The following is a 25884-nucleotide window of genomic DNA, read 5'->3' as shown; positions in this document are numbered from 1 at the left end:
CCACCCCAAACTGGCCAATAGGAGCTCAGGGGACTAAATTTTCTCTGGAAGCTTTTCTTTATGGCTTTCTTGAACTCCTTATTCCTGAGGCTGAAAATGATTGGGCTTAGAAAGGGGGTGAAGACTGTATAGGTAGTGGCCATCAGAGTGTTACTGTCCATAGAACAGTGGCCTTTGGGCTTGAGGTAGATAATAGAGGCAAAACCAAAATGCACAATGACTGCAGTGAGGTGGGACACACATGTGGAGAAGGTCTTGAGCCTGCCTTCAGCTGAGGGGATCCTTATATAACAGCTGTTATATAACCAAAGATGACAGCACATAGTCATCAGAGGAGTGTTCAGGATAGCCTAGGGATCTGAAGAAGCTAAGTGTGGGTCTCAGACCCAACTTGGGATTTAGAGTCTTTGAAATTGGTGATGTTTACAGGGAGATGGGGAGGGTGAGTAGGTATGATTCAGCTGAGCCAGGCAGGTGGAAGAGGGTTTTCCAGACAGAGGGGACAACAAATACAAAGTCTCAGGGTGACAAAAATAGTGCATTTGGGACAATGGTATGTTCAGTGCACAGGGGAATTTGAAGTTGCTACTGCAGTTCTGGAATGGAAAGCAGACAGGTGAATAGGGCAAGAGCATGCAAGACCACAGTGTCCACTTGAGAAATTTGTTCTAAGGGCAATGGGGACCCCTAAATGTTTTTTTAGGTCCGTAGAGGAAAGAGTTGTATTCCATTATATGAACATTCTCATGGATGTTTCCAGTTGGGTCTTCCTATGAGGGTGTTCTTATGACATCTAGTACGTGTCCTTTGGTGGATTAATACTTATGTGTTGTGTTGGGTCTATAGTTAGGTGTGTAAATACCGACTCATAGGGAATACCAAGGTTCACCTAGAATAGATACTGCCAAACAGTTTTCCAAAGTGATTGTACCAACAGGTACATTTTTTTTTTTTTTTGTGGTGTTTTCCTGGTTTATTTTCTTTATTTTTTTATTTTTTTTTATTTTTTTTTTTTATTTCCAGCATAACAGTATTCATTATTTTTGCACCACACCCCGTGCTCCATGCAATCCGTGCCCTCTATAATACCCACCACCTGGTACCCCAACCTCCCACCCCCCGTCCCTTCAAAACCCTCAGATTGTTTTTCAGAGTCCATAGTCTCTCCTGGTTCACCTCCCCTTCCAATTTCCCCCAACTCCCTTCTCCACTCTAAGTCCCCATGTCTACACAACAGGTACATTTTAAGCACAAGTAGCATGGTCAGATTCCCATTTGTAGAGAACCCCTCTGGCTGGTGTGAGAGAGATAGGAACTGAACTGTTTCTACATCTAACACTCAAGGCACCAAATGTGTGAATTCTTTCCACACCCATACCAATCCTACAACTACCTGACACCACCTTGGTGTCCTATAATTGTGTTCAGTTCTGACACTAACTAGGTGGAGATGACTTTCACATGTACTTGGTGCTCAGGGTATCTGCACTTCTTTCTGACATGGCTACAAAGGTGAGGGTTTCTACATTTCCCCCTTTCCATTTGGATACTTTGCTAAAATGACTCACAGAAATCAGGAAAATGCAACACTTACTCTTCCCAGTTTATTATGACAGACACAACTCAGGAACAGCCCAATCAAAGATGCATCCAGCAAGGTATGGAGGAAGGAGCAAGGAACTTCCATGCCCTCTCTGCACATGCCATCCTCTAGCACCACTGTGTATTCACCAGCTGGGAAGGTTTCTGAATCCCATTTTTAGGGAGTTTTTATGGGGGTTCGATTACATAGGCATGATTGATTAAATCATTCATCATCAGTATTGAATATCAATCTGTATCCCCTCCCCTCCCTGGAGGTTCCAATTCACTAATCATCCCTTGGTTGTTCTGGTGAGCAGCCGCTCCCTTTCTAAAACTATCAAGGTGCCCTCAGCCACCACTCATCTCAGTAGCATACAGAAGCCACTATATTATTCCTGAGACAAGGGTTAAGGAACTGTGTCTCGGGAACTGGACAAATTCCAAATATGTTATCATAGCTCAAAGATACACTACGATGAAGTCACTGGCTTGGATCACCATGAAAACAGAGATAGGATAAGTCAACCAAGCGGGGAGAAGTGGGGATATCCAGTTTGGTCAGAAGACACTAAATACTTCCATTAACCTAGGGAAACAATCCTCCAAGACCCAGCTCTAAATTACCTTTATTCTGGAAAGGCTTCCAGCTGCCTTGACTCCAGGGCAGAGCCCAGGATTCCCACTCTGGGTTGCTCCAGTTCCCACCTTCCTTCTGACCCTGCCCTGATCCCAACTCGCTGAGGGCATCTAATCCTGTCCTGTCTCCCCCAAGACTGGGAGTTCCCAGGCTTGAGAAGGGACTGGGGCTCTGGGCAGAGTTAAACAGTAGGGAGCCTTGGTTGTGTTGGAGTGTTGGAGGAAGGAGTAAAGACTTCAGGTCCCTGGAGGACCTCTGATGATCCTCCTGGCTGCTTAAGAACCAGAGGGCAGACCTTGCAGGTTAGTGTCTTGGGAAGACCCTGGGTAGCAGCCTCCTGGGAAGCTGCATCAGGGGTAAAGCGCACAGCATCAGTTCCAGAAACTCCAAGGTCTGGTCACACACCTGCCCCTGTGTGCGCCACTGACAGCCTCAGGCGGGAGAGCTCCTTCTGCCTTCTCCTGCTGGTTGCTTCCTGGAAGAGGCAGCCCAGGCTGAGAGGGACAGGAGGGACAGGGTAGGTGACAATACTTGAATAGTTATGGGGAGCAAGACCCAGACTGAGGACAGGGTCTGGGAGAAGGGTCATTAGACAGGCTCTTAGCCTTGGGCAGCTGCTGGGGGTCTTCTCAGGCTGCCCATTCTGGATCTTGGGTTCTTCACCCAACCTAGTGCCCTTTGCAGCTTCTAAGTCTGTATCTTATTTGGGAATGATTTTGTATCCCTAACCTGAAATATATTTACCTGCCTGGAGGACCTCTTGGTTGTCAGAGCTCATGGTGGGTGGGGGAGGGGTGCTACTGACATCTGTCAGGTGGAGGCCAGGTTTGTTGCTAAAGGCTATACAATCTAGTAATTCTTGTGGTGCATTTGTTCCAGTTGGCGAAGGAAGATGGATAGATACATAATTACTAATTCACCTCATAGGTTATATTAGGGTTGACTGTGTTACCCATTCTGTGGGTATTGAGAAATGTACAGTGACATGTATACACCCTTACAGCACGGTCTAGAATAGGTTCAGGTGCTCTAATTTTCATGTGCTCAAATGGAATTATGCTTGAATGTTCATCTGCTTTTGCTTCATTCACTCAAGATCATTTTACAGGTTCCTTTACCCGCTGTGTGTGCATCAAACTCCTGCTCAGGGCTCCAACGGTTGCATCCAGCCCGTGGACCTGGCCTCTTTCCAATTACAGTTCCCAAGCAGGCTTGTCCATTTCCCCACTTCAGGCAATGCTACTGAAACATCCTCTGACAATCTCCCTTCAGACAGGTGTGAACAATCAAGATAGATGCTCAGGAGACCATGTGCTGTTGCACAGAGCAGGTGAAGTCTGTTCTTCTGCATTCTTGGTTCTCGCCAGCAGGCCACGAGGATTGCCTTCTGACCATGTTTTGATTAGTACCCGGCACTTTCTAGTCTGGGGAAACAAATAGGTGTACAGTGAAAGTCCGTGATCATTTTCCTTTGTCCTTTTCTTGCCTTAAAACCACCCTTTCCTGTGTCTGTGTAACTCCTTCTGTGAATTGTCTGCTCATGTCCTTGACTCATTTCTACACTGAGGTTTCTCCTTCTGAATGTCACTGCTTTCTTATTTCTTCTAGATAGTATTCCCTGGTCAGTTTTCAGCAGTGCAAAAGCTCATTAACTGAATATTTTCAAAGATCTCAGTTTTAATTACTAATATGGTGAGAATGGAGAGTTATAACTCACTCAAGCTAAAGCCCTAGAGGACTCAATAGTGTTTTAGCATATGAAGTCCTGGGGTCAAAATGTTAAGAGCTGTCTCATTATCATTTGGGTCACTAATAGTAATGTTGTCTTACTTCTTTCCTTAAAAATCTATGTCTTGCATTAGTTTTATGTTTTTAATTCTATGGAAAATGCTATGAGTTTGGAAAGTCGATCTCATCTTCTACTGCTTGTGTTCTGTCTTTGCTCAAACACATTTCATTTTGATTCTTTTACTTTTCTAGGTAAATGATCACATCTCTTCCGTTTCAATTCAATATTCCTTCTTTGTCATCCTCAAGTACCACTCCAGACTTTCAGTTCTCAGCTAATGACCGGCAGAGACAGTGAGTAAACTTGTCATGTTCCTGATTCTAAAATAATGCATTGATAGTTCCCTACTTCATATAGCATTTGCTAGTTTTGCAGTGCATATTCTTAGTCAGCTAAGAAAGTCTCAGTTGATGTCAGGTTTAAAAAAAAACACTTAAAAATTTTTAAGAGATGTACATATGTCAATAGTTATGCTATATATCTAAAATAATACAATGTTTTATGTCACCAAATATCAACTTTTAATCATAAATAGAAGCTCAAATTTAGTAATCTAGAACTGCTGCCCAGATTGATATATGACATTTCCTTTTCATGTGACTAACCACATTGTAGGTTTTTTGATACTGACTCATCCTTGTCCTTCATGGGATAAACAATGTACCTTCATTCCCTTTCTTGTCTCAGCAGGTGCAGCATCCCTGACTGGTCAGAACTATAGCATGGTCTCTGAATTCATCCTCGTGGGCTTTTCCACCTTCCCTCAGCATCTCCTGCCTGCCTTCTTCTTGCTGTACCTGCTGATGTACCTGTTCACCCTGCTGGGGAACTTGATCATCATGGCCACTATCTGGAGTGAGCGCAGCCTGCACACGCCTATGTACTTCTTCCTGTGTGCCTTGTCCATCTCTGAGATTCTGTTCACCGTTGTGGTTACTCCTCGCACGCTGGTTGACATGCTCTTCAGCCACAGCTCGATCACCTTTGTGGCCTGTGCCAGCCAAATGTTCTTTTCCTTCACATTTGGCTTCACCCACTCCTTCCTGCTCATGATCATGGGCTATGACCGCTACTTGGCCATCTGCCACCCCCTGCGCTACAATGTGCTCATGAGCACCCACACCTGTGTTCGTCTGGTGTCCTGGACCTGGGCTGGTGGCTCAGTCATGGGGATGATGGTGATCCTGATAGTTTTTCATCTCACCTTCTGTGGGTCTAATGTCATACACCATTTTTTCTGCCATGCGCTTTCCCTCCTAAAGTTGGCCTGTGGGGAGGAGACATCTTCTGTCACCCTGGGTGTGATCCTGGTGTGTGTCACAGCTCTGATGGGATGTTTATTCCTCATCATCCTCTCCTATGTCTTCATTGTGGCCGCCATATTGAGGATCCCTTCAAGTGAAGGCAGGCACAAGACCTTCTCCACATGTGTGTCCCACCTCACTGTGGTCATTGTGCACTATGGTTTTGCCTCCATGATCTACCTCAAGCCCAAGGGCCCCCATTCTATGGACAGTCACACTCTGATGGCTACTACCTATATAGTCTTCACTCCCTTTCTCAGCCCAATTATTTTCAGCCTCAGGAATAAGGAGCTCAAGAATGCCATAAAGAAAAGCTTCCAGAGAAAATTCAGTCCCCTAAGTTCCTGATGGCCAGTTTGGTAATGAAGAGTATGATGCAAGGACTGGGGATAATGATCCTCTCCACGGGACCACTGTCTATATTCATACATGAGAATTCTGAAGAGGTATTACTGGATACATCTATAGGTTTTGGAGCCGGCTAGGTTATTAGTTTTTGCATTTGTTTCCTCCTTCCCTCTTGCATAAGCTCTAGTGATCGATCATCCTCTCTCTTCTTGACCCTGTGTGATGAACCCCAATCCAGTTACCTATTTCTAAGAATGTGTTATCCCTCTATGGGCAGAGGAGAGCATCACAAGTATGTGTGACTAGTAATGAACAGGGTTCTTCTCCAATAGACAAGTGAGGGAGGAGTTTCACCTTCCCTCACCATGACATAAAGAAAGGTAGCATAATGATAAATACCACCAGCCCTGGGGATATACTAATTGGGCACTGTGTCCAGTGCTGTATCAGGGTTATCTTTTAATCACAACAAATGCAGAAAAGAACATGACTACTTTTCTCTAAGGAGATGATTGAATGTTTCTAGTTCCTTCTGTCTTTGGGGTGGATAGACCTTAAGGAAGTTTCTATGTTGAATTTAGTAGAGTGACAGATGTCAGGATATGAAGTGGAGAAAGAGAGAGGCAGAGAGACCGAGAGAGAAAGGGGAGAGGGGTCCGTGCTTAGGTAAGGACATACAGAATATGAAGTGTGGGCTGTTATCTGACATTTTATGGAAATCCTTTTCCCTTTCCCCACACTACTTTCCATAAAACATCAATTTCTAATTCTTTTGTCTTATGTGGAACGATCTGGAGGATGTGTTGGAGGGCACAGTGGTAACTGAAGATGGCAAAAAGAGACATCAAGTGTATGGGTCCCCATTTTAACAGATGTAAACTGTTGGTGGAGGCCACACAACACGTTAAGGAAGGAGTTCCATGCAACATTTGGTCTGTCTAACTCTCATGTTGTTCAGGAAACCATATGTCTCAGGATCCAGGAAGGGGGACTTCCACTGGGTAAGTTCATACTCAGAGCTTCAGGTAGATATTTGAATTTCAGGAAGAAGATGTTTCATAATAATAAACCTATGAATGGCTATCACATATGAGTGTCTGCTGCTTGCCAAATGCGGGAAGTGTTTCCTATGCATTCACTCTTCTAAGACTCAAAATAAATGATTATTTCTCCCTATTTAGATGTGACCCACATCTATTACTACTCTTATTTTTTTCTTGAGAGATAGAGAAAGAGAGAGCTGGGTTGGGGGGAGGAAGAGGGAGAGAATCTCAAGCAGTCCCCACTAGCACAAAGCTTGACCTTGGACTCCATTTGGGAACCTGAGAAGATGAGCTGAGCCTAAATGAAGAGTGGGATGCTTAATCAGTGAAGCCACCCAAGCGCTCCAACTATTCACTTTTTTGAAATGCAGAAAATAATAAATGGTGCTGGGAAAACTGGGCAGCTATATGTAGAAGAATGAAACTCGACCGTTCTCTTACACCATACACAAAGATAAACTCAAAATGGATAAGAGACCTCAACGTGAGACAGGAATCCATCAGAATCCTAGAGGAGAACATAGGCAGTAATCACTTCAATATCAGCCACAGCAACTTCTTTCAAGATATGTCTCCAAAGGCAATGGAAACAAAAGCGAAAATAAACTTTTGGGACTTCATCAAGATCAAATGCTTCTGCACAGCAAAGGAAACAGTTAAGAAAACAAAGAAGCAACCCACGGAATGGGAGAAGATATTTGCAAATGACAGTACAGACAAAAGGTTGATATCCAGGATCTATCAAGAACTCCTCAAACTCAATACACACAAAACACAATCATATCAAAAAATGGGCAGAAGATATGAACAGACACTTCTCCAATCACAACATACAAATGGCTACCAGACACATGAAAAAATGTTCATCATCACTAGCCCTCAGGGAGATTCAAATTAAAACCACATTGAGATATCGCCTTACATCAGTTAGAAAGGCCAAAATTAGCAAGACAGGAAACAACATGTGTTGGAGGGGATGTGGAGAAAGGGGAACCCTCTTACACTGTTGGTGGGAATGCAAGTTGGTGCAGCCTCTTTGGAGAACAGTGTGGAGATTCCTCAAGAAATAAAAAATAGAACTTCCCTATGACCCTGCCATTGCACTACTGGGTATTTACCCCAAAGATACAGATGTAGGGAAAAGGAGAGCCTTCTGTACCCCAATGTTTATAGCAGCAATGGCCACAGTCACCAAACTGTGGAAAGAACCAAGATGCCCTTCAATGGACAAATGGATAAGGAAGATGTGGTCCATATACACTACGGAGTATTATGCCTCCATCAGAAAAGATGAATACCCAACTTTTGTAGCAACATGGACGGGACTGGAAGAGATTATGCTGAGTGAAATAAGTGAAGCAGAGAGTCAATTGTCATATGGTTTCACTTATTTGTGGAGCATAACAAATAGCATGGAGGACATGGGGAGTTAGGAGAAGGGAGTTGTGGGGAAATTGGAAGGGGAGGTGAACCATGAGAGACTATGGACTCTGAAAAACAATCTGAGGGGTTTGAAGTGGCAGGGGGTGGTGGGAGGTTGGGGTACCAGGTGGTGGGTATTATAGAGGGCACAGATTGCATGGAGCACTGGGTGTGGTGCAAAAATAATGAATACTGTTATGTTGAAAATAAATAAACAATAAATTTTAAAAAAATGAATATGGATCAGAAATATAAGTTGCATCAAATGCATCATTGAGTAGCTCCTAGAGTTTTCTATCTCATCAGTTAATATGGGATTACTTTGATTTTCTAAGGTTAAACCAACCTTGCTTTCCTGGGATAACTCCACTTTATCATTAAATATTATCCTTTATGTTTCTTGTTGTAGTCTAGTTGCTAAAATGATACTAAGGATTTTTGCATCTATGGTTATGAGTGATGTTTGTGTATATTAAAAGGCTTTTTCCATAAACAACGAATTCCGGAACACTGAAAATAAATAAAATAAAATGGAAAAAAAAAGAAATGCAGAAAATGCAAATCTGAGAGATGATTTGTCCCCAGACACAGTGCCCTGAAGTGCTGAAGCCAGAATTCATTACAATCTGCATATGTGTGTCCTTGGTGATCAGGAATGCACCTTTCTCAGGCGCAGGCAGAGTGAAGTGTGGTCCTGACTGGGAGAGGAAGACAGTCATTAGAAGGAACAGACACCCTTTGTGGTGGGAGGGCAGGTGCAGCCCTAAACACACACCCCTTCACACAGCCAGAGAGAAACACTGACTCCAGAGGAGTTACAGAGACACTTTGTGACACTTGTCACATTGACACTGACATGAGACCCTGGGGTTCCATTTCATTATTTTACAATTACTGATGTTAACGACTAATGCCAACCCACCACCCCTAAGAGGTCCTTTTCCAGAGCCTGTGACTGTGTTCCCTTCCCCAGCAAAAGGGACTGCATGTGATGAGATGCAGTTAATCTTCTGAGGCAGAGGGATTGCCCTGGATCATCCAGGTGGGCTTGCTATAACTGCAAGTGTCCTTCTAGAAGGGGGCAGGAGGGGTCAGACACAGAGAGAAGTCGGTGATGGGATACTGGAAGGAGGGATTGGAGTAGCTGAGCCAGGAACCTTGAGCCAAGGAATGCCTCTGCCTCTGGCAGCTGGGAAAGCAGGAGACAGAACCTCCCCTGGATCCCCTGAAGGACAGAGCCCTGCTCACACCTTGACTCACAACTGGTGACCCTGATTTTGGCTTCTGGCCTCCAGCATAGAGGGTGATAGATATGTGTGGTTTTAAGTCACTAGGTTTATGTGCTTTGTTACAGCAGCCCTAGAAACCTGACTCATGGAATGGCATCCTGTCATTCTATGTGATTCGTTTCATGACAGAATTTTTTCAAGCCAGATCCTTGGCCTATTCTCTATGGAGAAGACTTAGGGCATTGTGTTCACTCATAAGAAGGGCTGAGTACCCTTGAAAGTCCATCAGCAAAGGTGAAGGATCTTGATAGCCCGGCTGCAGGATTTGCTCATTGGCAGCAAGGCCCTTGGGGAGTGTCATGAGGACACACATGCTATGAAGCTGTAGGGTAGGCAACCCAGGGACTATGGTCTACACCCAACAAACCTACTCAGCGGAGTAGGAACTGGAGGACACCAGGAATTTTCTCCGTATTGATGTGGGCCATGTGAGCCCACATGCTAAGAGATGCTAAAACTGCTGTGAGATGGGACCTCTGCATTACAATAAGGGCACATGAACACGTATATCATCAGAAAAAATGCTGAGTTGCAGGGGGCCTGACCCAGTGGAAATAGTTACACAAAGGAAAAACCACCAGGGATCCAGAGATCAAGAACTCATCTCTTTAGATGAAAAGATGACATTTTTATAAGGAATCTTTTTCTTTTGAATTTGTGGATGGCGGAATTCTCCAGAGAACTACCAGGATGAATGTGTATTCATATCTGTGTGTTATATACATACAAGTATATATATATCATATAGCATATATAATAATGTTATAATATGTTTAAATTCATCTTTTTACTGCTTGCTTTTATTTTTTAAAAATGCACAATCTCATGGCACATGTAACATTTTTTCCTTGGTACTAGAACAATAGTCTTGCAGCTAAAGACCAAGTAGCTCCAACTACTAAGCTAAAGAGATACAAGATATGTAATTTCATTTACAAATTATAATGCCTTTCTCTTTTGGCACTAATTTTAAAAACAAAGAAAAAACTTCGAAATAGTATCAAAAAGGAAAAGCTTGCTTGGCATATAGTAGGAGTTTATTAAATATTTGTTATTGAGTAAAAAAAACTCAAGGTAGAAAGTAAATAATGTCCTTGTGCAGTTACAATCTACTATAGATTATAATACATTATGTTATACTGTTGCATTTTATATAATGTAATATGTCTGCATCCAGCTGTGAGCTAGACTGAGAGCTCTTTTAGGGTTACTGCAGTGCTCTTTTTGGGTTCCAGGATTCAGACCAAGTTCCTTAACTAGTGCTCAGTAAAGATGTGATGGATGGAGGAAGTAGGGAGAGAGCACGAGAGACAAGAGACAAGAAGGGAGGGATGACTGGAAGAAAAGAAGTGAGGGACGACCTGAGGAAGGAAAAAGAGAGAAAGATCAAGAGAGGAAGGGGCATTTCCAGGGCCCCTGTCATCCTCCTTGAACTTGGAGAAGCTGGCATCCTACATCCCAGACTCTGGGGAAAGACCTCTGGGGATCCATCACAGGGGAGGGCACCAGGGAGATAAAGCTCCTGCCTGGCTTACAGCTGGCCCCGGCACACCACTGGCCCTGCACAAGGCAGGACACACAGCTCCAGTCCCGGCTGCAAACACGGCATCCCTGGCAGCAGTCTGCAAGCAAGGCAAGAAGAACGCTCTTTCCAGCAATGTTTTCCAGGAACAGGTGGCAAGAGCCAGGGGAGCTAGAAGGGAGAAATTTTGCGGACCATGGAAATCCAAAGCAGAGGGAGGCTCTGGCTGGAGGAAGGGGGCTGGGAGAGCGATGGGGTGGAGTGGGGTTATACTCCCAGCAACCTGGTCCCACACTGAGTCCATCTACTGCCCACACTGCCTCCTTCCCCCCAAAGCCTGGACCCACAGCAGTCAGGCATGCCAGGGTCCATTCCCAGGCAGGAAGTGTTCTCTGTACCAGGCGTGCGGAGAATGGTGTTGAGCCAGAAGGGTGGCACTGGGTTTGTCACCATGTACGTGTGTTCATTTATACAATGTTGTGTGTGCTTCTGTGGGCACTGCTTGTTTATGTGCACTTGTGTTTGTCCATATTCATTTCCTGTGGCTGCTGTGACAAGTCCCACAACCAGGTGGCTTTAAACAACAGAAATTTATTCTCTCACAGTTCTGGAGGCTAGAGTCTAAAACCAAGATAATAGGCAGGGTCAAGTCATGCTCCCTCCAAAGGCTCTAGGGGATTATCTTTCCTAATCTCTTCGAGCTTCTGGTGGCCTGAGGCATGCCTCTGTCTTTACAAAGCCTGCTTCCGTCTGTGTGTCCCCTCCTATTCCTGTCAGGACACCAGTCATTGGATTTAGGGCCCACCTTTATCCAGGATGATCTCACCTTAATCCTTACCTTGATTACATCTGCAAAGACCCTATTTCCAAATAAGGTGACGTTCCAACATTCCAGCGGACGTGAATTGGAGGGGGATGCTATTCAACCCACCATGGTACACTTGTTTGCAGGTCTCTGGTCTCTGGTCCAGTCACCTGGTTCATTCATCCTCAGTAGAGGGGTGCAGAATGAGCAACAGTGTCTCTGTTCCTGGCTGAGTGTTTCCTGGGTTTCACTGCCAGTGTGTATTGCAGAACCTGTGTATCTATGTGGCAGTGCTCAGCTGTCTGCTTATACTCCTGGGAGCCCAGTCTTGAGTCTCTGACACCGGTGCATAATCAGAGAGAGCTGAATGAGCAGAATAGTGTCCCCTCGAGGAGGAAGGAAGGGCACAGGGTCAGGATGTGGGGCCAGCCCGAGTGTGCCCTGGCTTGGGGTTCTGGCTGAGAGCCCATAGCTAGGATGAGGGCCTGGACTTTCTCCTTCCTTAAATCATACCTGGACGGGTCACTTGGAGACCTCCATTCCCATGGAGAGCATTGCACAGGGGTTGTTCTGGGAAGGACGACACAGAACAAGTGCCAGACAGAGACAAAGGGCCAAGAGAGACCCCTTTTTGGGGGTACCATTTATACATTTTGAAGCACATACGTTGGCCTGTTTGTAGCCAAGAAAGGGGAAGAGGTGGGTTGCCCAAGGGAGTAGAAGTACGTGCTTGGGTGTGGTCATCCACGGTATAGACATAGGGAGCCCCAGAATAGGGGTTGGCACCAATATGCATTACCTGAAAGAGAAGAGTGAGTGACAGCCAGCTCAAAGACGATGATAAAAATTGACCACAATGCCAGCTAGCATTCCTTGAGAACTTTCTCTGTGCTGATCACTTGGCATCCAATCCCCACAGAGAACCCATGAGGGCAGTTCTCTGGCTATCCCAACACATGGTGAGGATCCAGGATTTGAAGTGGGTTGGAATGACTCCCCAAGGTGCATGTGTCTCAGAAGATGGACTCTGGAAGCCAGTGTAGATTTGGAGTCAAAAGGGGAGGTGGGCAGGCACAGTTTACCAGGAGACAGGGAATGAGAACAGAGCCAGGGCTAGCCATGGCACAGAGAGGCTGGGAGTAGGGGCCAGAGAGGTGGCCAAGGGATGAGGTAGAGAAGGGAGTTGAGACAGGTACCCCTGGAATTGTTGGGCTGCCCCATGCCCCTGTAGCCCAATGCTGCTTTCCTGCATGAGGGACCCCATTCTGACACTCAGCCCAATTGTCCATTTTCCACCGGATTCTGGGTCCTCCAAGCACTGGCTCACCATGGCTCTGAGATGACACTTAATAACAATCTTCCAGGGGAGGGAGTGGGGAGGATGGAAGCAGGATTGTAATATGGGGGTGAGCTCTGCTCCTGGGTAAATACTTCAAAGTTTGTCATCAAATGTACCCAATATATGTATATGATAGATACGTGTATCATAGATATATATGCATGTATCATTAAGATATATATGTATCAATGATACAGGTATAAATATGAATATATATATGTGTGTGTATATATATATATATACTTCTTTTCTAATTTTTCACCCAAAGCTATGGTTTAAGAGCCATCCACATTGCTGTGTGGATGTCAGATTTGTTTCTTTCTTACATGTTGTTTAGAGCTTCATGGTTCAGGCTCACCACATGTTACTTCTTCACGCCCCAGGTTGTGGGGGTCTCTCAGACTGTCCCCCAACTCTCCACCATCACAGACAATGCTGCCGTGAATGGCCTTGACCACGTCCCTTCACTGAGCTCTGTGGGCATTTCAGACCGAGACAGGAGCAGTGATTTTGCGACTTCAGGTAAGTGTTCCCTTAATCTGGCCATGAACCACCAAGTACCATGAGAGTCATTGTAGTCCACTTACCTCACATCTGGGACAACACAGAGCAAATCCAACTTTCTAAGTCTTGCTGCTCCAACAGGGGGGAGGGGATGCCTGTGTTCATTGCATTCACAGAGTGTTGATGTTTCATTTATTTATTTAATTTTATGGTGTGACTCTTTTTTTTTAATTTTATTTTGTTTTTTCGGTGTTCCAAGGGTCATTGTTTTTGCACCATACCCAGTGCTCCAAGCAATACATGCCCTCCTTAATACCCACCACTAGGTTCACCTAACCTCCCCCACCCCCCTACCCTCCAAAACCCTCAGTTTGTATCGAATGGGGAGATGAACCATGAGAGTGTTGCAGTTTTAAATTGAATTCCTCTAGTTGCTTATCAGCTTCTCATGTCTTTGCTGCGTGCCTTTTCCATTTCCTCAGCTGCAAATCTCCTGTGCCCCTCTGTTGCCCTCTTTCTATCATGATCCTGTCTTTTTTCTCCATGGTTTTCTCACTTCTCTTTTTTGTCATTGTAGATTCTAGAGACTGCTCTCTCAGTGGATTTTTTTTCAGTCTGACTGAAGTATACATAATATACAAAAATCTTCATATATTTAATGTATACGTTTTTATGAGTTTGGACATACGTGCCCATAATTGTGATATCATCGCCACAATCAAGGTAATATATGTATCTATCAGCTCCAAATGATACCTTGTGTCCCCTTCCTCTGTGAGTGTGTGTGTTAATAACATTAAAGAAATCTGGGCGCCTGGGTGGCTCAGTGGGTTAAAGCCTCTGCTTTCGGCTCAGGTCATGATCCTGGGGACCTGGGATCGAGCCCCACATTGGGCTCTCTGCTCGGCAGGGAGCCTGCTTCCTCCTCTCTCTCTGCCTGCCTCTCTGCCTACTTGTGATCTCTGTCTGTCAAATAAATAAATAAAATCTTAAAAAAAAAAAAAGAAATCTATCATCTTAGCAAGTTCTTTTTATTGAAATATATGCAACTAATGAATCATTGAACACTACATCAAAAACTAAGGATGTACCTCATGTGGCTAAATCAATAAAAAATGAAATATATTGACAGATAACTTGTATCAATTTAAGGTGTACAACATGCTTAGTTGGTATGCTTATATATTGTAATATGACTGCCCTTGGAGTGATAGCACCTCTATCAGGTCACATAGTAATTATTTCTTTTTAGTGTTAGGAATAATGAGGATCTAATCTCTTAGCAAGTTTGATGATTATAATACAATATTGTTGTCTATATTCTTAAGAAGTTTTTAATTGCACACTATCATATTGTTAAGTATAGGCTCAGCTGTACAGCAAATAACTTCCTGTTCTCTGTCATCTGTTAACTTTATCCATGATGCTCTTTGTTAATATGATTCATAAATCTGATGTAAAATTTTTTATTTAAGGTTTGTGTTGTGTTTTTGTTGTTGTTGTTTAAGGAACTTCTTTTCTGTTCTTAGAGCACAAAGATCCTGTTACACTTGCTCTCATTAGCTCTGTTTTTATGTCACAATTATGTTACTAATCTCTCTTGATTCTGTTTTCATTGGGATAGTGAGAGTCTAGTTTTGGTTTTTTTTGTACAGAGAGATACTTTCCTCAACAGCATCCCTTAAACAATTCATTTCTTTCTAAAAGATCTGTGGTTTGACCTTAACCATATACAAATGGCTAACTCTGTTTTAGAGGTCTGCATTCAGAACCACTGGTCATCTGTCTGCCCTTGCACTAATCCTACCCTGCTTTGTTTCCAAGACTCTGTAGAATGTCTCCGTGTCTCAGAAGGCAATTACCTCACCCCTCCACCACATTTCACTCTTCATTTCAAGACGGCCTCCGCGATTCATGGGTCTTTATTTTTTTCATAAACATTTTGAAATAAATTTATTATCATCTTTCTCAAGAAATCCTGCTGGATAGTTCTGCAAAGATTACATTGCATGTATAAATTAAGTTGGGGGGAAAATGAACATCTTTCTTATATTGTCTTTTCTTTTCATCCATTTATGCATATGATCTGTCGTGTTTTTTTATCTAATAGAGGTTTAATTTTTCCCCACGCAGCTCTTGTGTGTTCTTGTTTAAAGTAATTCCTAAATTGTGACAGGTTTTGTGCAACAGTGAGCGATATCTTATTTTGCAATGTTTAATTATTAACAAATTTTAAACTTATGAAAAAGTAGCAAAAATAATACAGAAAATTCTTATCCTCCCCTCACCAACTCCCTCTAATAGCAGGATCTTACAGAACCCCACGACAATGAGCAGACCCAGGAAATGACTGTTGGTGTATATAACTATATAGCAAGCAACAGATCTTACTAGAATTTTTCTGGCTCTCCATTCATAACCTTTTTCTATCCAGCACATAATCCATTTCATTTAGTTATTTCAACTTTTCATTATCATGCATTTCTTAGTGTTTCTTAATTTTCCTTTTAGCCTGAAGATTAATGAGTGGTATGTAATGGTGGCAACGTCAAATGGTTCAACCTAATATTTACACTGTAAGTATTTGGGAATTTTGAGGTATCCTCTTATTAAGTTCTAGTTTCATCGTCAAATGGTCAGATACCTGCGTCTTTGTAATACTGGTACTTGAGAATGTACCTGCACTTCCTTTATGGCCTCACACAGGGTTCTTTTTCATGATAATTACATGATCTTGGTGTTTGGGGTCTTGTTTTCTTATTTTTTATTTTTTTTATTAACATATAATGTATTATTAGCCCCAGGGATACAGGTCTGTGAATCGCCAGGTTTACACACTTCACAGCACTCACCATAGCACATACTTTCCCCAATGTCCATAACCCAATCTTGTTTTCTTTTTGTTTCTTTGTTTGTTTTTGGTATAGTAAACAGGAATATACATGTGTCTTTGTGTGTTTGTACAGATTAAATATACATATACAAGTATATATTAGCTATGTACATTAATATATATAAAAGCTCAAATATTAAATAATGTGACAGAATTAAGTCTTAAGGCACCAGTAATTACAAAAGAGGAAAATGTATTAAATACCCAACTAAAAGAGAGATACAATCATAGGTTGCTACATTTTAAGAGAATCTGATTCTGGTCATGCGTGCTTGTCCTCACTCTTAACTTCTCCAATGTTTATTATCTATTCCATGCCCCACAACAAGCACGTTATATGTATAAACTTATTTAGTCCCTGTAACAACTTTGTCAGCTAGATATTATTATAATCAACTTCCTTTTAGGGGTGAGGAAACTAAAGCTCAAAAAAATTAAGGAACCAACCCAATTGTTGCTGTTGATATAGTTGTTGGAAGCACTGTTTCAAAACAGCTTCTCAAATTTATTTCACTCATGTGGATAACATGGTAGAGTTTTGTCTAAAAAAAGAAAAAAAAACACCATGTAATGCTTGCTAAGCTTTGCAAACAGCTCAGAGTTGATGCAGCAAACTGGGGATAGCGATGGCGAGATCTGCATTAACCTTTCAAAGATGGAATTCCAACCAGCACCAGAATCGTCCAATTTGAACATTTTTATTGGAGACCCCCACACAATAACTTTTGTTAAAAAAAAGAAGACTGAATTGTTGCTTTTTTTCCTTTAATTTTCCATTCGTACTTAGAAATATGGCTGGAGGCACTGACAAGCTCTGAAGAGAGATTCAACCCAGGTGTGGTTGAATAGAGACCCTGAGCTCCTTCCACTGAGATTTTAAAATAGTAGCTATTATTATTATTACTATTACTACTGTCATCATTTCCTGAATTTTTACTATGTGCCAGGCCCTGCACTATGCACTTGAGGCACACAATCTTCCATGAACCCCAAGCAGCTCTGAGAAGCGCTGACAGTCATCATGAGCATCAGGTGGCTGAGGGACCGGCCATGGTCTGCAGGGTGAGGCCCCCTCTCCCCCCGGGAAGTCCTCCAGGGCTGGGTTCAGCTTGGACCCGGAGCTCCTGCCCACCAGGCCACCTTCGCTCTCTCCCCACCCAGGGATGGCAGCCACTGTGGGTGTAAACCACAGCTCCGTGTCTGAATTCATCCTCGTGGGCTTCTCCACCTTCCCACCTCACGTCCTGCCCGTCTTCTTCCTGCTGTTCCTGCTCATGTACCTGTTCACGCTGCTGGGGAACCTGCTCATCATGGCCACTGTCTGGAGCGAGCGAAGCCTGCACACACCCATGTACCTCTTCCTGTGTGCACTGTCCATCTCTGAGATCTTCTACACCTTGACCATCACCCCGCGCCTGCTGGCCGACCTGCTCTCCACCCATTGCACCATCGCCTTTGCAGCCTGTGCCAGCCAGATGTTCTTCTCCTTCACATTCGGCTTCACCCACTCCTTCCTGCTCACCGTCATGGGCTATGACCGCTACGTGGCCATCTGCCACCCCTTGCGCTACAATGTGCTCATGAGCCCCCGTGGCTGTGCCTGCCTGGTGGCCTGGTCCTGGGTTGGTGGCTCTGTCATGGGGATGGTGGTGACCACAGCCATTTTCCACCTCACCTTCTGTGGACCCAATGAGATTCACCATTTCTTCTGCCACGTGCCGCCTCTGGTGAAGCTGGCCTGTGGAACTGATGTACCAATAGTGGCCCAGGGCGTGGGCCTGGTGTGCATCACTGCCCTGCTGGGTTGCTTTCTCCTCATCCTCCTCTCTTATGCCTTCATCGTGGCTGCCATCTTGAAGATCCCCTCTGCAGAGGGCCGGCACAAGGCCTTCTCCACCTGTGCGTCCCACCTCACTGTGGTGGTCGTGCACTATGGATTTGCTTCTGTCATCTACCTCAAGCCCAAGGCTCCCCAGTCACTGGAAGGGGACACTCTGATGGCCATCACCTACACGGTCCTCACGCCCTTCCTCAGTCCTATCATCTTTAGTCTCAGGAACAAGGAGCTGAAGACTGCCATGAGGAAGACCTTCCTCAGCAGACTCTATCCCCAGAGCTCCTGAAGTTGTTTCTTTTGTGGCAGCAGATGTTTTGGGTAGAGGCACCTCAGCCTTCCATCTATAAAATGGGAATGATTATGCTTCACTTATGATGATTCTTTTTTTTTTTTTTTTAAGATCTTCTTTCAGGAGACAAACCATGAGAGACTGTGGACTCTGAGAAACAAACTGAGGGTTTTGGAAGGGAGGGGGTAAGGGATGGGTGAGCCTGGTGGTGGGCATTAAGGAGGCCACATACTGTATGGAGCACTGGGTGTAGTGCATAAAAAATGAATCTTGAAACACTGAAAAAAATAAAATTAAACTTAAAAAAAAAAAGATCTTACTTATTTGAGAGAGAAAACGCATGAGCAGGGGAAGGGGCAGAGGCAGAGGGAGAAGCAGACTCCCCACTGAGCAGGGAGCCCGAGATGGGAATCAGTCCTAGGACCCTGAGATCATGACCTGAGCCTAAGGCAGATGCTTAACCAACTGAGCCACCCAGATGCCCCTGTTGATGATTCTTGAATGTGAATTCTCCCATCTGCCTTCTTGGCAAGTACTCTAAATTCTAGATGTTTGTTTTCTCTCCTTTCCCCCAGTCTCAGTGACCTCATTCCTTCTGGATTCACTGGGGTCACAACCTCCCCAATATTGATTGTGTATATCAACTTCCTCCTGGTTCCTGTGCCTGAGGGTGGCTGGGGGTGGGCGGGTGTGGGGTCATGCCTACATTGCTGGGTTGGGAAGCCTATGTGCATGGTCTATCACAAAAGTGTGAATAAGGGGTGCTTGCTCTGCCCAAAATACATAAACTGTGATTGGGCACCTGCTATGTACCAAGCATTGTGTCCTCTGCTTCAGACACATCATTGCTCTCATTTTGAATATCATGTTGAAGGAAAGAAATCATTTTTGATGAAGAAAACAATTGTTCATTTTTAGTTCTTCAAGTTTTTGGTGGAAAGACATCTCCTCCTATGTGTTGTCTTGTTGGCTGAGCCAAATGACCAGTCTGGGGATGTAAATTACAGAAAGAAAGGGGGTGATCTGAATTTCTCCTTGATAGAGAAGTGTGGGCAGATGGGGCAAAGATGTGGGAGAGGACTAAGGAAGTGAGGACTGGGCTGAGGGAAAGGACTGAGACAGGAGAAAAAACCAGTTGCTGGTAGTTGACCAGGATATAAAGGAAGTGATGGGCCCAGTGACTGGTAAAGAAGTCTGAGGAAAGAACAGGCATGTAAATGGGCATTTTATAAGGTTTTTACAGTTGCCATCAAGTGCCTGATGTAAATTCCCCTTCTCTGACTCCCTTGAAATCCTCAATATCCATTTCTCTTTCATGTGTTGTGGAGTCAGTATATTGGGAGAAGCATCCACAAGCTGGGTCTTGTTTCAAAGGAGGTGCTCAGGCAAAGTCAGGTAGGCCCTTGGGGTTGCACTTAGTTTTGAAATGAGGAAATGGGCACAGTGAGGCTCAGGACTTGCTCAGTGTTGAAAAGCCAGCAAGGTGCAGGGATGCAGTATGGGGTCAGCCCAGGGAGTCCTCAGGAGCAATGGGTCTCCAAACTGGGAACATGCCACAGTCACCTGGAGGGCTGGTTAGGTCAAAGGCTGCTGGGCCTCACTCCAAAGGGTCTGATTCAACAGGTCTGGAAAAGGGCTCTAGAAATTATATTTCTAACAGGCTCTTAGGTGCTGAGACTGCTGGTCTGATGATGACAGTTTGGAAACCCCTGGTCTACAGAACTTCTAGCTCAAAGATAAAGCCAGATATTTGAGTTGAAAACAAAAGGAGCTTGCTTCCTTCCTTCCTTCCTTCTTTGCTTTCTTTCTTTCTTCTTTTCTTTCCATCCTATCTTCCTTCTTTCCTTATTAATAGTTATGCTGATAACAGCTTCCATTTTTTTCCCATTTGGGGGGCCATTTATCATCAGCTAAGTGTGGTCTTTTAAAAAAACAGCTGTATGGGGATGTACTTCACATTACCATATAATTCACCCACTTAAAGATATAAAGGTGTGGTACATAAATAATTAATCTTGGAACACTGAAAAAATAAAATAAAATGTAAAAAAAAAAATATGTGTAATCCTCACAGTCAATTTAGACATTTCCATCATCTCCAAATAAAACCTTATACCATTTAGCTGTCATTCCTCTTTTCTCCCCTCCCTTCAGGCTTAAGCAGCTACTAATCCACTGTCTTTATAGATTTGCTTGTTCTGGACACTTTTCAATAAACGGAGTCATGCAATATTGATCTTTTTATGTTTGGCTTCTTTCATTTAGCATGTTTTCAAGGTTTACTCACATGGTAGCATGAATCAGTGTCTCATTCCTTTTCTTTTTTTAATTTTTTTAAATTTCTTTTCATTGTTCTGGAATTCATTGTTTATGCACCACGACCAGTGCTCCATGCAAAACGTGCCCTCCGTAATACCCACCACCAGGCTCACCCAACCTCTCTTCCCCCTCCCCTCCAAAACCATGAGAGTCTCATTCTTTTTTATGGCTGAATGATATGCCATTGTTTGGATAGACTGCAATTCGTTTATGCATTCATTTGTTGATAGATATTTGAGCTATTCTGACTTTTGGCTATGAGCAATGCTGCAATAAACATTTGTGTTCAAGCTCCTGCGTGGACATACATTTTCATTTGTGGGGGCATATGAACTAGGAGTGGAATTGAGGGATTGTATGGTAAGTCTATGTTAAATCATTTGAGGAACTTGTAGACTGTTTTTCAAAGTAGCTGCATCATTTTACATCCCCAACAGCAGTGTTTGAGTGTCCCAGTTTCTCCACTTCCTTGCCAACACTAACATATCTAACTTCTTGATCATAAACATTCATATGGTTATGTCTTATTGTGTGTGCCTTATTGTGATTTGATTTTATTTTCCCTGATGACTAATGATAGGTACAATCTTAAATGATTTAACACATAATAGTTCCTTTACTTCACAAGGAAGATCATATTATTAGCTCCATTTTGAAGATGAGGAAACAGAGATATAAAGAGAACAAATCTATTCATTAAAGGTCTTGCCCCTGAAATGGAAAAACTAGAATTCTTTGAGTTGGTACTGAGGATCAGAAACATAGATTTCTCAGAGGTTACAAGGAGAGGAAGCCAGTGCATTCCAAGAAGGGACAAAGACCTGGATTGGAAAGAAGGGACTAATTTTAGGAAGCACTGATGAAATGAGGCAGAACTAAAGATATGCTGTTCTTGGGGGGTGGGGAGGTTAGGAAGAAGCACCCAGTGTGATGAGATGGGAGAGATACATTGTAAGCTTGACAAAACTGGCTGTAGCATTTCTGGTTTTAGTTTTCATTAATAGACGTATTAATACAGAAAATACTGTCATGTTTGACCACCAAATTATTTGCTCTGAAAAAAATCTGGAAACCAAACTGAGGGTTACAGAAAGGGGGGGATGGGGTAACTGGGTGATAGGTATTAAGGAGGGCACCTGTGGTGATGACCACTGGGTGTTATACACAACTAATGAATCGTTGAGCACTACATCAAAAACTAATGATGTGCTATATATGTTGGTTAATTGAACATAATAATTAATAAATCAATTAATTAAATTCCATAAATAAATTTTCTACAAGGAGAAAAAACTCTGACCCCTTTTGGAGCCAGATTCCTGGGTTATATTGAGATTTGAGGTAGTTAATTAGCAATATTTGGCAAGATCCTTTGCCTCCCTTACAAAATGAGAAAGAGTCCCAGATGGTAAGAGCTGCTCCTCTTAGAGCTGTCCTGTACGAGGTATGTTTAATTGGCCCACACAAGTCTTGGGGTATAGCCAGAGCTTGTCTGGTCACAGATCCAGACAACTTGGAGTATACTGGTTGACCTGGGAAATGGGTAAGAGACTGTGAATTTGAAAGAGCTGATGGCAAAAATGTCTTCTGGATTATATTCAAGAAGTGTCGGTGTGGCTCCCGTGGTCATCAGAAAATCAACTTACTCCAGTTTGAATGACCAATGTCAATGCATTCTGAAATTTAAATAAACCATGTGTTTAGTGCTTTGCTTTTTTAGTATTAGTCGTTTTGAAAATTTAAAACAACCAAAGAAACTGAACTTAGTGAATGTATATTGTTTCTATAAGTGACATATTCTAAACTCCAAGTCCTGGGTCAGGACGATGTGTGAGGCAGGGCTACAAAAGCACAGTGTTCATCCCATCTTTATCGAAATTGTTGATGTGCTATTCATCATAAATTTTTGCATTAGTTTTGACTTTTAATATACTGCATTAAATATGATTTATCTTGATCACCGAGTTTTTTGGTTGCCCCTTAAATTTGGTGGTCAAGGTGAATGCCTCATTTGTCTGACCCTAGTCCCTGCCCTGCTAGACTTCCCCTTCCTTGCCCCCCAGTAACCTTGCATTTATTTTTCCTAAAAGGGACCAAAAAATAGAAGCTATCATTAACTTATCTGGTGACAGAAAATAGGAATAGGAACATACGCCAGAAAGTCACTGTAAACACAAGATCTTAGGGGATGATCCTTGACATCACAGGGGTGGAGACAGCCCCCACCCCTCTGCTCACTAGGGTTGACCAGGACCCCATCCCCACACCCAGGGGCCCTGTCCCACCTCCTCTCCATTACTCAGCTCCCACTTTCTGAAGTTCCCTCACCCCCTCCATTCCTAGCTCTTTACCATTCCTTGCTAATGGCCCCCTTTGTGCCACATTCTTCCATATCCCCAAGGCAGAGCCAGAGCCCAGAGAGGTGATTAAAAGTCCTGGAGCACAGAGAAGGGCTGTTGTTGGGGAGATCTCCAGACTTTAGAGGACCCATCCCTCCCTGTACTAATTGGAGTGTTTCAATGCTAATTCCTGGAGGCAAAGGCCAGCTTGAGAGATCCAATTTATTGCCTTTACCTCACCTGTTCTGTTCCTCTCCAATGTTGACCTTGATCCCCTTGCCCTTGCCAGCTCCTTCCTCAAGGGTGTTTTCCTCCTCCTCCCCCTCAACCCCCACCAGACTATCTCTGTCCAGAGGCCGGAGGGAACTTTCTAAAGGGAAAAACCAAAAAATCATTGGTCTGTTTTTATACTCTTTATTTATGTATTTATCTATTTGCTAAGACTGTATTTTTTAAGAGTGGTTTAAGGTTCACAGCAAAGTTGAGGAGAAGGTACAGAGACTTTCCATATACCCTCTGCCCAGCACATGCATAGCCTCCCCCATTACCAGAATTCCCCACCAGAGAGATCATCTTAGTTATCATTGATGAACCTGTATCAATAATCATCACCTAGATTCCGTAGTTTACATTAGGGTTTGGTCTTGGTTTTGTACATTCTATGGAGGTGAGTAATGACATATATCCATCATTACAGTATTATGTAGAGTATTTTCACTGCCCTAAAAAACCCTCTATGCTCCTTCTGTTTATTTCTCCCTCCAATCTCCAGTCCCTGGCATCTGTTCATCTTGTTACTGTCTCCATAGTTTTATCTCTCTTTAGATACAATACAAACCCTAGTGTGGTTGGATCACTGCTTCATCTCCAGTTCTATTCCCCAGCCCTCCCCTGCTCTCCAGCCCCACTACACCTTCAGCAGTTCTGTAACAAAGCAAGCATGCTTGGATCTCAGGAACTTTGCACAAGTTGTTGCTTCTTCCTGAAACACCCTCCCCCTACTCTTAAACATCCTTAAGTATGACCTTAAATGCCACTTCCTCAGAAAGCCCTTTCCTGATTTCCCAATTCCAGGTTACCGTCGCTATTATAAGCAACTCCTATCACAGCAACTTCTTTATTTTTCCTCATAACATTTATCATAGTTTACCATATATATTCAGTAGGTTGATTATTTGTTTAATATCTACATCTTTCTCTAACAAGTACAAGCACTGAAATCAGGGGTCATGTGTGATCAGTGTAACATTGTATCCCTAGTGACATCTAAAAAGTGCCTGGCACACAGTAGGTGCTCAATAGCTGTTGAATAAATACAACAAGGTTTGTCATCATTGGCACTATTGACATTTGGAGACGGCTCATTCTTTGTGGCAGGTTTTGCTCTTGTAGGATTTTGAACAGCATCCCTGGCCTTCACCCACTAGATATTGTAGAATATCTCACCCTCCTTCAGCTGTAATAACCAAAAATTCTCCAGAAACTTGCAAGTGTCCTCTGAGGAGCACTGGTGAAAATCATGTCCCTTTTGGTGGCCTTTAGTGTTTGGTCTATACCTTGGTCTATATTTCTCTGTGTGTCATTCTATCAAGCACTTAGAAACTCTTCAAAGACAGGGACGAGCAATGTACCCACCTCTGTACTCCCCAAACTAGCACAGGATTTGAGACACAGAAGGCTGCAAATAATTATAGAACAAATCTTTAAAAGCTGGCATTAATTGAGTGCAATTGCATGCCAGTCATTGTCAATCGCCCTACACAGATGATGCTATTTAATTCTCAGAACTATCCTAAGGGATGACTACATTATTATTAAATTCATTTTAATGACAGAAAACTGAGGCCAAGAGATAGGATGTAATTTAACCAATGCCACTTTGCTTCATCCCTTACCCACTGCACAATCATGTCTGCAATTCAGAGCATCTTTTTAATCTCTCAAGAGAGCTATGTTTCACCTATGTCTAGTGCCATTAGCTGTTGCCACAGTGATGAGTCATGGGGATCACTCATAGAGGCTAGGAGCCATAGAGAGGAAGATATTCCAGGAGAAGAAGGTTCTGGGAGAAGAGGGTTAGGTCAGGAAGCTTAGTTGGAGCTGCACTTCTCCCAATGGTGCCCCCTCCTGGACCCCAATCCTCTCCACTGAAGGTCAGCTCCTTCTGCAGCACTGATAACCAAGATGGATATATCAAAGTTGAAGACTCCAATTGGTCATTGCCTCAACTTACACCTCTCTCTGATCCCAAGCTCATCAAACAAAACTTGAAATTACAAAGTCATCCTAACTACTGTGGATATCCTTGTGCCAGACACCATGCTAAGCCCCTCACAAGCATTGTCTCACTTCAGTCTTAAAACTGTCTTAGAAGGTAGGTGTTGTGCATTCCTCCAGGGTAGGCTGAGAGGGGAAGTGAGCTGCCCAAGCACAAACAGCAAAGTCGGAGAGCCAGTTTCTCCACCCTACTGAAACAGTGTTAATAAAGTTGAAATTCTTTTGTCCTTCTGCTCGGATAGACAAAAATTGTACCTCACAGTTACCTTCATTTGCCATCATTCTTCTAAACTGATTTATTCAACAAATATTTGAGAACTTCGCATATACTATGCAGGCATAGA

General features: G+C 43.3%; 2 protein-coding genes across 2 annotated transcripts; both read left to right on the top strand.

The window, feature by feature from the left end:
• The first annotated feature begins 4717 nt into the window (after nt 1-4717).
• On the top strand, nt 4718-5662 carry LOC116573929 (olfactory receptor 10H3-like). Its single transcript, XM_032314353.1, has one exon. It carries the CDS (start codon nt 4733-4735, stop codon nt 5660-5662), a length of 930 nt encoding a protein of 309 aa, XP_032170244.1. The 5' UTR covers nt 4718-4732.
• Nucleotides 5663-16100: 10438 nt separating this feature from the next.
• Nucleotides 16101-18602, top strand: LOC116573911 (olfactory receptor 10H1-like). Its single transcript, XM_032314314.1, is given in 3 exon segments — nt 16101-16162; nt 17427-17554; nt 17557-18602. Coding segments are annotated over 2 exon segments (1164 nt in total). The 5' UTR covers nt 16101-16162; nt 17427-17436.
• The last annotated feature ends 7282 nt before the right edge of the window (nt 18603-25884 follow it).

The sequence above is a fragment of the Mustela erminea genome, chromosome 1 (assembly GCF_009829155.1).
Source record: "Mustela erminea isolate mMusErm1 chromosome 1, mMusErm1.Pri, whole genome shotgun sequence".
NCBI lineage: Eukaryota > Metazoa > Chordata > Mammalia > Carnivora > Mustelidae > Mustela > Mustela erminea.
The sequence above is the reverse complement of the archived record's forward strand: the minus strand, read 5'-3'. Positions and strand labels throughout refer to the sequence as shown.

What these genes read in the sequence shown, in the direction of transcription:
- LOC116573929 (XM_032314353.1), top strand. Translation starts at nt 4,733, where the DNA reads ATGGTCTCTGAATTCATCCTCGTGGGCTTTTCCACCTTCCCTCAGCAT.